We start from the raw sequence: 14,801 nt of genomic DNA, 5'->3' as shown, positions 1-14,801 counted from the left end.
ATTGGGGCGTCCGCTTTCTTTGTTGGTTTCGAAGAAATATGTATATTGCATTGAACACAGTGTGAATCTTATGGCATGCAAGTCATTCAGCATGCTCAGTATTGAAACTTACAAAATGTTTTCACCTGACACTCATGATGTACATGTAAAATAACATGTATCAGTATGTTTTTTATTGACAGTATTCTGCAAATATGCTTGTAAAAGTGCTGTGTAAACAGTAGCAGGTATTGTCACAAGTCCTTCTTTATGTGATATTTAAAAATATCATAGCTATTGTCCTCAAGAATACTCTGCATTGATTATTGGTTAAAGATCTTCATGTACATGGAGCTTGGGGGCCACTTTCACAAAAGTCATAGAGCTCGTAACTTTTTTCATAAAAGACGTCTGGGTTAAAGTGCCCTAAGGTGGCTTCATTTGCGAGAAAAGTTATGAAGAATTGATACGAAGTTTTTTAGGAAGTTTTGTGAAAGTGGCCCAAGAATGTGACACATGATGTATGTTCAGTGCTTTACCTGTGAACTTCAAAACATACAAATACAGGAGCAAGTGCATCTGGCAGTAACAATGTTTATAATTGTAGAGGTTCTTCTTCACGTGTGTTTATTCTCCATATGTCCTGATATTTGGATTGAGTTTGATATTTCTTTTCATTTTCTAGTAACATGTATGATGTCCATTTGTTACATGTATGTACGTTTACAGTATACTAGCACATATAGGCACTCAATCTTGCACACACAAGACTGGTATTTTATGATGTTAGGAAGTTGAATTATTCTGCACAGTTGCACTTATATTGAATGATTTTACATATACATGGGCAGGTCCGTTGTATGCATGTATGTATATCCACATGCAAAAAATTTTATATGCATATGTGGCACTCTGCTTGAATTTGTATATGTATTATAAGTTCTTCTTTGTATCAGTATTTGACTTGGTAAAAAGGTAATATTTCTTGCCTCCATTGAATTACCTCCCTTTTCACATGATGCCCCCAGATCATGGCATTATTTTTTTTTTTAACATGAAACTGTACATGTAGACAGGTTATTGTGTGTCAGAACTTTACTATAGATTTACATGTATTAATATATTACTGTAAGAGTAATAAATTGATAATTCATGTACATGTATATATGTGGTACTGATGCATGTTGGTTTTAGGTGAATGTCTGAAAATAATTGGTGCTCTCTTAAAACATCTCTATCTTCATGCTATATGATATGATTATTATTATTCCATTGTAACGTTTCATAATAGACATTTTGTACAGTAATGAATAGAATAGCAGCAAAATAATAAAAAAAATTACGTTTAAAAATGTTATTTAAGAACAATTTCAGACAAATGCAGAAGAAACATAGGATCATGTACATGTGTTTGGCTTGTTTTAAGTATAATTTCTTCAACTTTGATGGACTTTCATTTCCCTGTATGGGGTAAATTTTTATTGTTTGTGAATAAAAGTGCTAGTAAATGTTTACCTGCGGGTTTCAGAGACGTTAATTATGCTTAATGATGCATGAAAGGCTAAACTTACCACAAAATTGCCACTTCAAGGGAATGTTCTTGTTGTGAAAGTTTCATCTAGTGTGAAAGTATTGTGTGCTATTGCAAGAGAAGGAAGAAAAATGGATATTAATGTATTATTAGATATATTTTCTGAGTTTGTAAATAATTGGTGGACGAATTATGTATTCACATATCCACATGAAGGCAAAACAGTTGTACTAAAGTTGTATGGGACTTAATGAGTGCATGTTCTCAGGTCTGTCCAAAGTGGTGTATTATAAAATATTTAACTAACTTATAAAAGTGTTGTGTTATTTGTTAACATTTACAATAAGTAAGGACAAATACAAATTAACACTGTAGCTTTAGCTGCTTTCTTTCTGCCATCCTAGTATATTTTACAGTATTTGTAAGGTACCGATAATCTTTGGAGGCAAATGGGGTTGCAAAGTGGAATTCCTATCAGCAAAGGGAAGCAATTTTGAGATGATGCAGACTGTCATGTTTAGGGAACACTCTCACAGCCCACAAGCATACATCTTGATTGCTGGTTACAGATTCACCTTTTTTTTTTTTTTGGGCAGTGCAATTTGGAAATACACAAGTTTACAGTGTCTTCTTATAAGGCCAAGTGCCTAATGGTTAAAAGTGACTGCCTCGAATGCGGGAGACAAAGATCAAAGCCAGGTCGGGTCATACCAAAGACTACCAAATGGTACTTTATGCTGCCTTGCTTGGCGCTCTGGCGAGTCAAGTCTGGTGTCTTCAGCATGATACTTCAGTGGCGGCACTGACTCGCCCTGCCACAAGAAGACACAATACATCTACATACACCTAATGACTCCTCGTCATCACATGACCGAAAAATTAAGTACAATGTAAACCTCGGCATACATACATCATATACAAGGTGCAGTAGGTCCTATTGAACAATCAAGCAGCACCATGTGGCCTTATTTACGTTTCAAATCTGAAAACATGTACTTGCGTAGCACCTATCTTGCCAGGTACAATGTGTCTAGCACAGCTTGTGACTCAAAGCTGGATTAGAACATTTGATATAAAATTCTTAGTTGGGTGGAATTTCACTTCAACCCACTGGTCCAGGGTTAATGGACAACCTCTTTGACAGTTTGGCTTTAACGCATTGCTCCACTATGAATGGATAACTTTTACTGCATGTGTTTAACACCATTGCAATAGACAGGTTTGTTTCAAAATGTTTCAGTACACCCATGGTCATTTCTGTGCTGGGGCCTCCGTGGCTCAGTTGGTCAGAGCGCTCGCACAGCGTAATGACCCAGGAGCCCTACACAAATGCAGTCGCTGTGAATTCAAGTCCAGCTCATGCTGACTTCCTCTCTGGTCGTATGTGGGAAGGTATGACAGCAACCTGTTGATGATTGTGGGTTTCCCCCGGGCACTGACGGGTTTCCTCCCTCCATAATGCTGGCCGCCGTTGTATAAAAAAAACATTCTTGAGTGCAGTATAAAACACCAATCAAATAAATAAATCAATCATTCCTGCACCACATGTCAGATAGAGACCCTCTCTCCATCGGCAAGGGGCCACTTGGCTACATGTATCTACATGAAAAAGCCTCAGCATGCCAAATACTTGAAAGGTGTAACATCAAGGGGGTGAACAGATTATCATGGAAATTAAATAAATTACTGAAAAAATAACACACTTGACAGGTCTTTCTTTGCAATTATCCTTTGTTGTTATACAGGCAAGTATTCATATTTGGCAGGAAAAATGTCTCAAGAAACGCAAAAGTCTGAGCACACCTTTCACATGTCTGAGACTGTTCAGATTTGTAAACCAACAAGTGCTCACTGGTTTCCCTTCAATCAGCAGTTTCCACCTCAATTTCCTCCAGGATAATCTGTACATCATTACATGTCTCTTCTAAGTCATTCTGCTGACTTCACATTACATTTACAGGTACTTTTTATGTTGACCCTGTCAACAATTCCCTGAACTGATCTCGAGCTAAATTGACATGTTTCAGTTTATGGCTCACATGAGTCCCAGAGATGAGAATATACATGCACACCACTCTAAAAGTGTATGTTCAGATACTGGTGAACAGTCATTACATAAAGCAATATCCAAACAGAACAGCACTAGTCTCAGGAGGTTTGAAATTATTTGAATTAAGGCTATAATACAAAAATTTACAGCACACAGAGTAAACCCAGAACAACAATGACTGTGTGAGAATGGCCACACTTAACTGGTAGACTGTCTTATTTAAATTCTTACACATATGATAATAGTGGTGTACAGTCAGTATGGAGAGAAAATAAAAGAAGAGTCAGTTTGCTGAGCCCCAGCTCCTCTCACAGTCATAACGATACATGTGTGATTGGAGTTATATAACACATGCAGTATTGCTTAACTGGAAACCTGGTTCTTGTCACACATAGCCATGTCATTAAGATAGTACACAAAGCTTTGAGGGCCTCTGAAAGTGGCTTCTGGCTGTTAGAATGGAAACATTACCTAATTCATTTTTCATACAGAGCAAAATGTTGAAAAATTGTGAGACATTTACAAAACTAACCACCGCTACACTACATGTATGTATAACCTGCAGCTCCTATACCAGCAAGGATAAACAGCCTAACCGCCATGTGTTAAATGATTAAATTACACTTGTATTTTCCTTTCTAAGCAAGCCTGAAATGCACAACACTCAAGTATAAAAATAATGTCCAAACATATCCAATATAAAGATACACACACAACGTAGTAAAAAAATCAATAAATATAGTGTGAATAAAACATTAATTAATTTCCATAGTGTACTTGTGTATGTAAAGAGGTTAAGCTTGGTTTTTTAAGTTCAAAAAATACATGTACCATACAGGACAAGATGTGAAGTTTCTGAAAGCATTTTGTGATATAACGGCTTTTGATTAATACTGAAGTGAGTTAAGGATGTCAATTCAGCAGCATAATTTGCACAACACAACAACGAAAGAAGTCTGCGACATGCCACTGGAAACCAATGTGATAAACAGATCCTGTAGTACTTAGGTATTCAATGTGTGAAATACTACCAGATATTATCAAGTTCAAGAGTCCCATTACAGCCTTTGAATAGTTACCTTTGTCAGACTTGGCAGTCTCGAACTAAAACGTATGCTTTACTTCCTGTGCTTTTGAGTGGAATAAGAAGCAATACGATTACTGGTTTATACTGGTGGGAATGGCACTATTCAAGTAAACTGAACTTCAGCACAACAATATCTGTTAAATTATGAAGAGGAAAAAACTAGTTATAAAGCATAACTAGCACCATGTGGGTCAGACAGCTAGGCTTACAAAGAAGGCCTGTCCTATACACGCAATCAGAATGTCAATCTCATCACTGCCAAGGAAAGGAATGGATCATCTTGGAATGTTACTCAATCTGTGTCCAGTTTATGTGCATGGATGCAACATGGCATTGAGCCATATTCACTCATTCATGTACCTCGCAGAGCCCTAATTGTCAGTGTCCACTTCATCACTTTCCTTTCTGTTGGGTGTCTACATACTAACAATCCAATTCTCATTTTCATTTACACGGCAGTCCTTTTCATTTTTGCATCTCTGTACAACAGCACCCATTATAAAAACAAATACACAGCAAATGTCGTTGGTCAGGTTAGTTTGGTCCCCAAAATTGGTCTCACTGTATCACTTGGCTTTCTAATTTTGAACATACTGGCCATCACAGGTAAGGCCACAATCTCATCTCTCCACCAGTGGCTGTTCTAAGACTGTGACCAGGGCAGTGGCCGCATCCTTCACCTTGGTGTCCTCACTCAGAGCCAGGTGTTTGGCTGTCTCCAGGATCCCTGCAGAAAGGGCGTCTTCACGCAGGGAATCTGGGGAGAAAACAACAGGATGAGAGCAGCACAGACTACTGGTATCTGTGGAGAATAAACTTGCCTCAAGTTGATCACTGAAAACAAAGGTGTGAAATTTAATAATACGTGCATAAGAACTGTTAAATTTCAAGGTGACATGGGTTGTCAATCGAAACATACACATGTATAAATAAAAACAAAAGGAAGATAACAGGAGATAAGGAGATAACAAAAATTCATGAACATTTACATAGCGGCAAATTATTGCACAGTCTATCATTATTATATACACATGTACTGTATGTATACACATAAATAACAATTCATTGGTTATAACATTTAATTTACAATCAAAATTACTAGTACATACAATTGTAACATAAATAAGAGTACAGTATAAACATGTAGTTGGAGCATGCATACATGTACATGGGTATATATAGGCATAAAATCCATGCAGCACACAGAAACATCTAACAATATACTTGAGCCTGGTCATACTGTACACTGTTATATAATTACACATACAAATAGAACAATCTGAGTAAATACAGTATGGTTTGTGAAGTTCTCTGGTCAGATGATATAGTTGCATGCATACTGACGATTACATCATTCGAAAAATAACCCTGTGCACACCATTTACCCATCATTCATTTAACATGGGATGGTCAACCTTTATATCCAATCATGGCTGTAGGATTAGCAAACAAGCTTATCACTGAAAGCATTGTATCAGCTTTCCTAATTGACGTACACAGAGGATATTGCCTAGTGAAGGTTGAACACCTTTAATGTTGCATGTGTTCGAGAGGTTATTATTTCCACCTCTCACGAGGGAAATATATTGATGGTGTCTTCACCGTGCAACATTCAATTTATTTGTGTATTTAAGCGTTTTTTAAGTTCCGTGTTTTTCACTGTAGGCCTTTACAGACTGCTATACAGGTTGACATCGTAAATAACTTTTTGTTTGACATTGTGTCCTGTTGACTTGTAGAGTGATGTCATGCTGCTCAGCTAACAATGAACGTCATAAAAAACAAAACCATTTCTTTTTACCTGAAAGCATCAGGGTGTAAAATATCAAAATGTAATTAAAGTTGTTATCAAACAGCATTGCTGGTGTCCATACTACTGGTCTTTTACCTCTTTTGGTAGCTTGATGTCTATGAAGTTCATGATAATAAGGGAAATAAGGTTGGCAATGTCCACTGGGGCTTGCGTGAAAACCAGTAAAAAGATAATAAACACTGGTCTCAGATAGCAGTGCTGGGCTACATGAATAGCAGTCGAGGACAGCAATTCCAGGGATCAGCTCTGTACACTCTGCATAAATTGTAGGCTAAATAGAAAAAAAAGAATAAATGCGAACAAAATGTAAAGGAATGTACTGGGTTTCAACCATTTTTAACCTTCATTTACAATGGGCCTTAATGGAAGACTAGTGTAGACTAGCAGCTTTGATATTCTGCAGATAGCCCAGAATAAAAGACTGAAACATTACATTGTTGCAAAGTTGCTGCAAGAGAGAAAAAAAGACAATTGTACAGTTTTTAGACTTGACCTACTTTTTAGCTAATTTCATTGGTGAGTTACAGCCTAATTTGCACATCAAACTCAAGATTTTTTAAGCTTATCAACATAATTCAAAATGGCCGCTAATTGCGTGACTGGTCAAACAGAACAAAATGTTGCTTTATATATTTCTTACCAAAACACAGTTTGGTTTTGCCACCTTTACCGTGTTTTAAGATACCGCAATTTTACGAACTGACTAAGAATAATAACAATAATTCAAGTAATTTCAATAGGTGCCCTGCTACCCTAATAACAAAAATGATATCTCACATTTGAAAAAACTTGAAGGAAATCCTGACATTTCACCTTATATAAATCTGTATCTGAATGCATGTACATAGGCATATACAGGTGTGTGCCCCTACTACATCTACATGTTTGTATATGTTTGCTTTGGGTTTTGCGACGTACTTAACAATTTTTCAGTCACATGACGATGAGCAGTCATTAGGTGTGTGTACATACACTATAAACTCTTCTTGTGGCAGGGCGAGTCCATAGTGCCACTGAAGTATTGTACGGAAGACACTAGACATGACACCCCACCCAGTCACATTATACTGATACTGGGTCAACCAGTCCAGTTTCCTTGATCTCGGGTTTGATCCTGGTTCTCTACATGTATATATATTTTAAATTTGTTTAAAGATTGTTTTCCAAGTCACACCTAACATTAACATGCGCTCGCATGGCAATACTCACAGAAGGGATCCATAGACCAAGTAGTTATATCAACTCTATGTGATGATGTGTCCTGTGTAAAACTGTATTTACATTGCTCAATACTTTTATTTTACCCAAATTCATTGCTGCTTGCACATGTACTAAGAAAACCCATAGACACACAACACTGAGTTGCATGATGACAAATAATGACGAGTAGAGGACTAAAGCAGAGACATGAGGAAATAGACCACACAATGATCATGCTGTGTCCGAGGTGGAGACCTACGCTTATCTGGCTGGCCTCGGCCTGTACAGGCCAGCAGACTACACTGTATCATCTGAGGGCTTGAGGGGGAGGCTGAAACACATAGACCAGCAACAGTACAGGAGACAGGACAGTACAGGAGGCCAGGGGGCAGGCACGGGCACAATCTCCTACACACAGCTGCCACACTCCGACACACCACCTCCCCTACATCCAACATTATGTACGCAGAGTACAGAAATTCTCTCTATCTTTGTTCACATATGTACAGGTAATTAAGGTTCAGTCTAGGCTGGTAATCTAGATGCTAACTTTTACTTCCCTGGGATTAAAGAACAGGGCTCAGTTTAGATTCACTTATACACTTCCGTCTATCAGATGAACTTTGACACAGATCCTCTTCTGGGGTGTGGATGTAAGGTGTGTGTAATGGGTTAGTCCACAGTCTGCTCAAAATTTCAGGTTCATTCCGTCAATATGACAGAAAGCAAAAAACACTTGAGAAAAAAGCCTTGGTACAGTTAGAAGAGTACCTGCAGAGCCTGTTTGCCTGCCATAAAAATGTGATATGATATGTAATCATGTAACAAATTTCCTCGGCTTTATACCCAGTGATACCTATGTGAACAGTCCTGAAACAATAGGTTTGGGGGTACAGGGGAGATAAGTCCAGTTCTCTTCCCTAAGTCAGAAATGAAAAAAGGCTTGTTGCGTAATGAGGATGTTCAGTTAGTTGAATAATAAGCAGTTCTACAGCTTACATATATAATTTCAACCCTTCATTTCAGATTACACTGTTTCAAATAATTAAAAGGCCTAAGATAAAACTGTGGTAGAATTAATACATCTATGAATCCATTATCTCTGAAATTTGTGCATGCAATGAACACATTCATTCAAAACAGCTGTAGTGTTACATGTAGTTACTGTACTTTTCGGAATAGAGCGCTGTTGTTCCCCTATAGAATGAATGAGCATGAATCACCACCACAGTACCCATCCCACGGATTCTTACCGTTAGAGCAGATGTATTTTGTGAGAGTCAGGCAGTTACAGAGGATCTCTGGTAACGTTCGTTTGTCTTTCAGAACATCCCCTATTGTCTCGACAGCTTCACACTCCCTAAGTGATACCAGGCAGGCATCTGTAATCATCAAGCAACACATCCACTGTGTTACATATATAATAAACATTAGGCCGAGAAAAAAAGTACACGAGGAAACAAGGTACATGAACATGTATCACATACCATACGTTTAATACTCACATATAAAAACAGAAAACTTATTCACATTACATGTGCCATGGTTCAAAGGAAGGAGACTGACAAAAATAGTGGCTTCTATCCTGTCTGCATGCTATGACGGTGGGAGATACAGCTACAATATGTAGATAACCTTACTCAGTTAGCTAAATAAACACTCAAATTAGTACTAATTAGTTTAAAAAACTACTCATAGTGAATTTATAGGATTCACTCCACAGTATAAGTACTTCCGTGAAAATCTGATTCATTGTATAGTATGGCAGTCAGTTCGCATGAAGCTGATTCACTGTGTAGCATGAAAATGAGTTCATGTATATCTGATTCACTGTACAGCATGACAATCAGTTCATGTATATCTGATTCACTGTACAGCATGACAATCAGTTCATGTGAATCTGATTCACTGTACAGCATGACAATCAGTTCATGTAAATGTGATTCACTGTACAGCATGACAATCAGTTCATGTAAATCTGATTCACTGTACAGCATGACAATCAGTTCATGTGAATCTGATTCACTGTACAGCATGACAATCAGTTCATGTATATCTGATTCACTGTACAGCATGACAATCGGTTCATGTGAATCTGATTCACTGTACAGCATGAAAATCAGTTCATGTATATCTGATTCACTGTACAGCATGACAATCAGTTCATGTGAATCTGATTCACTGTACAGCATGACAATCAGTTCATGTATATCTGATTCACTGTACAGCATGACAATCAGTTCATGTATATCTGATTCACTGTACAGCATGACAATCATTTCATGTAAATCTGATTCACTGCAAAGCATAATAATGTGCTCATTCAGCTTCTAATACTCTATCTCAGACCTAAAACAGTTGAGGCCATCAGTGTTAAGGCGACCAGAGCTTCGTTCTGCATGACGATGTGCTCTGACGAGACCATAGTGACAAGGTGGGGGATGCCACCAGCTCGCACCAACATCTTCATCACGTCCGTGGAGCGACTGTTCTTGATGAGCCAGGCCAGTAATCGAGTTGCCTCCCCTGAAAACATGCCGAGTGATAATCTTTAAATCATGATCATTATTTCTTCTTGATTTCACATTTTTTCTTTGTATGTTTAAATCTTTAACTTCCAGCGGTACATATAAGTTGAGAATAACATTATTCTAGCAAATATTATTAAACTGAACCATCTTAAACAATGCTGACATTGTGTTACTCTGCCACAAAGCTCTCTACTCACCTTTAACCCCAGCATGTTCCTCCACATTACACCAGTCTACTAGCTTGTTCATGAAATCTTTGTCTGTCCCTAGGGTTTTCGCAGCTTCCTCTGAAAACACATCAATGTGTAAGAGTACTCCCTTCCCATTTCATATAACATTATACCTCTACATATTGCCAATTGATATTCTGGGGTGCATAAACTGTTGATAAAATTTTACACTCTTTGCAGTTTCAAAGTATTAAAGTTTTCGTGTACATAAAAGCATTGCCTCTTTAAACTATTTACATGCATTTTTAAATTGGGCAATTAGAAACAAGCAAATGAAGTGGTGGCAAGTTGATTTTTCTAAAAGTACTCCATACCTTGTCCATCCACCAGCATTCGGAGCACACCAAGAAGTTTGAAGATGACGGCAGACACATCCGTGGCAGTGAGAGATAATACAGTATCCATTACACCCATCTTCACAAGGTTAGGCTTATTCACCGCTGTTAACAAGGCATAGAGCAACATCAGTATCTTCTATCAATGACAATTTAAATATACTAAAAATACAGTGTTGGTTAAAATTCTTTATCAAGGCACACAGTACAAAGTTGTCTCCCCTTATGTATACAATTTCGGGACCTTGGTGGTGCCAGCGGTTATGCATGATCACGAGAAACCTCTACTCCACAAAACTGAAATTACACACATGCACCTTCACATACCTGTGTTTATCTTTAATTAATAAATCCACTTATTTGAACACAATCAATTAAGATGAATTGAACTTTTCATTACGCAAATGAAATAATTTGTACATCTGTAATCTGGTTAAAAACTAGAGACACATGTACATAAATGTCCTATGAGTGACAATACAGATGTACTTTTAGCAGGTGGAGATAAATACAATTTCACCTTGATGACAACTTAACAACAAGTGTAAAAATGTTTTTTTTTTTTTTTTTTTTTTAAATATAACTTGTTGGTTTGCTTAAGAAGAAAACAAACACAAATATATACTCCACAGATAAATAGATCACAGAGTGATCTATGCAGTATACCAGGATACCAGAATGATGAAAACCAAAATGCCAATACATGTTGTATGTTCTGCTCACTCACACGGAATGGCTAGATTCCTGAGGGCACTGAGTACAGCATGTTGTAGGGTGATATTAGAGTCTTTCTTATTCTGCTGCTGCAGCAGAGTTATCAGTTTATCCACAATACCTTCACTGACCAGTTGGACACAATGCTCATCTGTAACAGTCATGAAACACTGAACATAAGAATCAGTCGAAAAAAACATTTGAACCTTTTGATACAAGCTTAGAATTTTATAATTTTTCTTTATAAATCCCCCCCGCCCCCACCCCCCAAAAACAAACACAACAAAAAAAAAATACATTTTCAAAATATTCTGTTATAAAGTAGTTTTGCCAGTGATTACAAATACAATATAATAATAATATGATGATGAATACACTAGACACTCCCTATGAATTACAGTAGATGGGAATTATCTTGCAATTCATTCTGGTGCAAATGTTTCACCATACCTGTAGTCACTGTTGGAGCGTATAGGTGAGAACAGTAGGAGACTATACACATGCATTGTTAATTGGCAGAGACTCACCACTCCTGGCAAAGTTCCCAACTGCCAGGGCCCCAGCTATCTGCAGATGCTCACTGTCGCTAAGCAACCACTTCACCGACTCAAGGAAAACTGGCCCTTCTCCCTTTCCATAGAGAATGTCCATACTTCTGTCTGAAAGAACAGAAGAAAGTGTCAGCCAAAATACACAATCTCTATCCACTACACCTTACTCATAACACACTGAGTAAAGATCCTGTAAATCACAACCACTTCCATACTCCCTTTGAAGAAGCACGAATAAAATGAATCTGGAAGTTACATGTAGCCTCTGTTCATTTATTAGATTGGATTTCCTCTCATCTTTGACAAGTCCATAGAAACCACTGGACACCCTGTCTCCACCATAAGACTGATGTACAGTGCTTTATAAGACACTTCATCAGCAGCAATTACATAACACTTGTATTTTTAGATGGCATGCACAGATTGTTGGCATTATCAGAAGATGAACTTGATCACTTAATCTGATTACCAGCTCTGTTTTCCCACTGTATCAAATACACAAACCTGGCATAAATGCAGGGAACTAAGGGCCTTTTAAGTGGGAGACTAAATACAAGTACAAATATAATTTCTATCTCCAGTGTGCCCAACAGCAAGACCAGTGGACACAGAACAACATGTACCTGATGAGGGAATTTTAAGCTAATTGTAATCTATCAATTCAAAATGAGCCTACCCTAAATGACCTAAAATTTTGTCTATGACTGAGTTGCTCATTTTTCCAGTTTCTGAGAAATTTATTGATTTTAGAAAGGTGCTTTGAGGGGTATATGGAAGGTACGACGATATCCTGCTGGGAAAATGTACATTTCAGCACCAAAGGTACATGTAATATCTCACGACATTTATTTGCCTCAAAGAATGCTCTTTTGTGGTGGAATTTTCAGGTCATATACGTGTAGGGCATATTGTACATGTATTCTATTATTCATTTGATACTGATTTGGTGAATCATTTGGTGATCAAGAAGTTAAATATTAAAGGTCATTTGTATAAATACATCCGTCTGAAGCATTCATCGATTTAGGATACAAGAATATATCAGTGTGAAAAGTTTCACAAACATTATTTATCAGCATATATACTGGTTTTCAGAAAATGTCTAAAATTCTCCCATGATCAAAAAACAATGAAGCAAGATGCAAAAATGGTTCATAGATGTATGAATAATTTTAGAACCAAATGTTAGAACCATAAACTGCTGTACGCACCATCCATGAAATATAGCACAATAGTCTGATCATAGTGTCACAACAATGTTTTCCACCATATCTACTATAGAAGAAATCTGCTGTACAGTCATGGAACAGAATGGGACAAGCTTTAACATGCGTGTTGCCTACTGGAAAGTCTAACACAGCAATGATTATGCATGTACAATAACTGATACAATCAGCACACTGTCTGAGACCATCATGAATTATTTATTATATAAAGGTCCAAAGAAAGCAGAGTTGTTACTCTGATAAGACAAAATCAGCTCCTTTAACAGTTACCATATTTTGGCTCATGAGAAAAAAGAAATCGATCTGGCTTCAAAGACTGAATTATTTAGGTACGTGCTCTAAACTGAGTTAGAAGGGACTATTCTGGCAGTGGGTTATCTATGGAATCACTGTGGAACAACAGAAGGACATTACACCCTACGCTGTGTGATGGTTACCACATCAAATCCACTTTATACTGGGAAGGGTGCAGTTTTATGTCAGCCGAGCAGTTTGCCAAGTAATGTGCCTGCTCAAGTGCAGTGTTAATTTAAACTATGATGATTTATCAATAATTTATGATGGTTTATCAATAAAGCATTTAGTTTTCATACAAAATTTCTTTCATTCACAGGCTTAAAAGCTCTTACAGAGCATTACTGTGATTTGCATTTATAAACAAAAATTCAGGTGAATACAACATATGCCCCCATAAATGCATTTGTTTGAAATGTATAAAAGAATACCAGCAGCACTGTGGTGAGTATAACCCTTGAGGGGAACCTTCATTGCAAGTGGACAAAGGAGTCCACCTAATGCTGAAGTTGGAGTTGTAGCCAGGATACAAAATTGATCTATTTATTTATATATATAAAGGAAAATGACTATCTTTTTAACATGACAACCGTGAAGTTGACAAATGTGAGTCACAACACATCGTCATCTGGGTATCTATATATCCAACAAAAATTAAAACTCTATGTGGAAAACTGTTGGAGTTATAGCCTGGACACGAAATCATTTCTATTTATACAGTATATATAATGAAACGGGTGATCTGGTAACCATGACAACAGCAGAAATGAACAAATGTGAGTCATGACACTTTGTTATCTGTGCATGTTTATATCCACCAAAAAGTAAAACTCTATGCACCAAACAGCTGAAAAGATATCTCGAACATGAAATCATATCTTTCTATATAGTATATATAAAGAAAATGGCTATCTGGCTACCATGTCAACCTCGAAAAAGTGTGAGTTGCGACGCATCATTTGTGTCTCTATGTATCCACCAATATTTAGAACTCCATGAGGAAAACTGTTACAGCCTTAACATGAAATCATATATATTTATACAGTATATATGAGGGAAATGGCTATCTGGATACCATAACAACCGCGAAAATGGATAAATGTGCATACCATCATCTGTGTATCTATGTATCCACCAACAACCAAAACTCTATGGAGAAAGCTGTTAGAGTTATAGCCCGGACACAAGTACGGACAGACAGACAGATGGAAAAAATCACTATATCATAATTCCCTCTGCCTAATGGCACATAAAAAGGTC

At 37.2% G+C, this 14,801-nt stretch overlaps 1 protein-coding gene across 6 annotated transcripts in view; it reads right to left on the bottom strand.

The window, feature by feature from the left end:
• Window positions 1–3,225: 3,225 nt before the first annotated feature.
• LOC135476211 (rap1 GTPase-GDP dissociation stimulator 1-B-like) overlaps window positions 3,226–14,801 on the bottom strand; it is a 35,044-nt gene continuing 23,468 nt past the window's right edge. For 2 of the 6 annotated variants that reach the window (XR_010445103.1, XR_010445106.1), the window contains 9 exons: window positions 11,998–12,129; window positions 11,484–11,621; window positions 10,736–10,861; window positions 10,389–10,478; window positions 10,010–10,186; window positions 8,914–9,042; window positions 7,920–7,991; window positions 6,536–6,731; window positions 5,272–5,404 (listed from right to left, as the gene is read on the bottom strand). Coding sequence is in view for 2 of the 6 variants with exons in the window: in XM_064756166.1 (XP_064612236.1) it covers window positions 5,268–5,404; window positions 8,914–9,042; window positions 10,010–10,186; window positions 10,389–10,478; window positions 10,736–10,861; window positions 11,484–11,621; window positions 11,998–12,129 (929 nt within the window). In the remaining 4 variants the exon portion in view is untranslated. Of the gene's footprint in view, window positions 5,482–6,535; window positions 6,732–6,778; window positions 7,992–8,913; window positions 9,043–10,009; window positions 10,187–10,388; window positions 10,479–10,735; window positions 10,862–11,483; window positions 11,622–11,997; window positions 12,130–14,801 lie in introns of those variants that run through there. The other 4 variants (XR_010445105.1, XR_010445107.1, XM_064756166.1 and 1 more) reach the window with 4 other exon arrangements.

The sequence above is a fragment of the Liolophura sinensis genome, chromosome 1 (assembly GCF_032854445.1).
Source record: "Liolophura sinensis isolate JHLJ2023 chromosome 1, CUHK_Ljap_v2, whole genome shotgun sequence".
Classification (NCBI taxonomy): Eukaryota; Metazoa; Mollusca; class Polyplacophora; order Chitonida; family Chitonidae; genus Liolophura; species Liolophura sinensis.
Note: the sequence above shows the minus strand (reverse complement) of the source record. Positions and strands in the feature narration are given on the sequence as shown.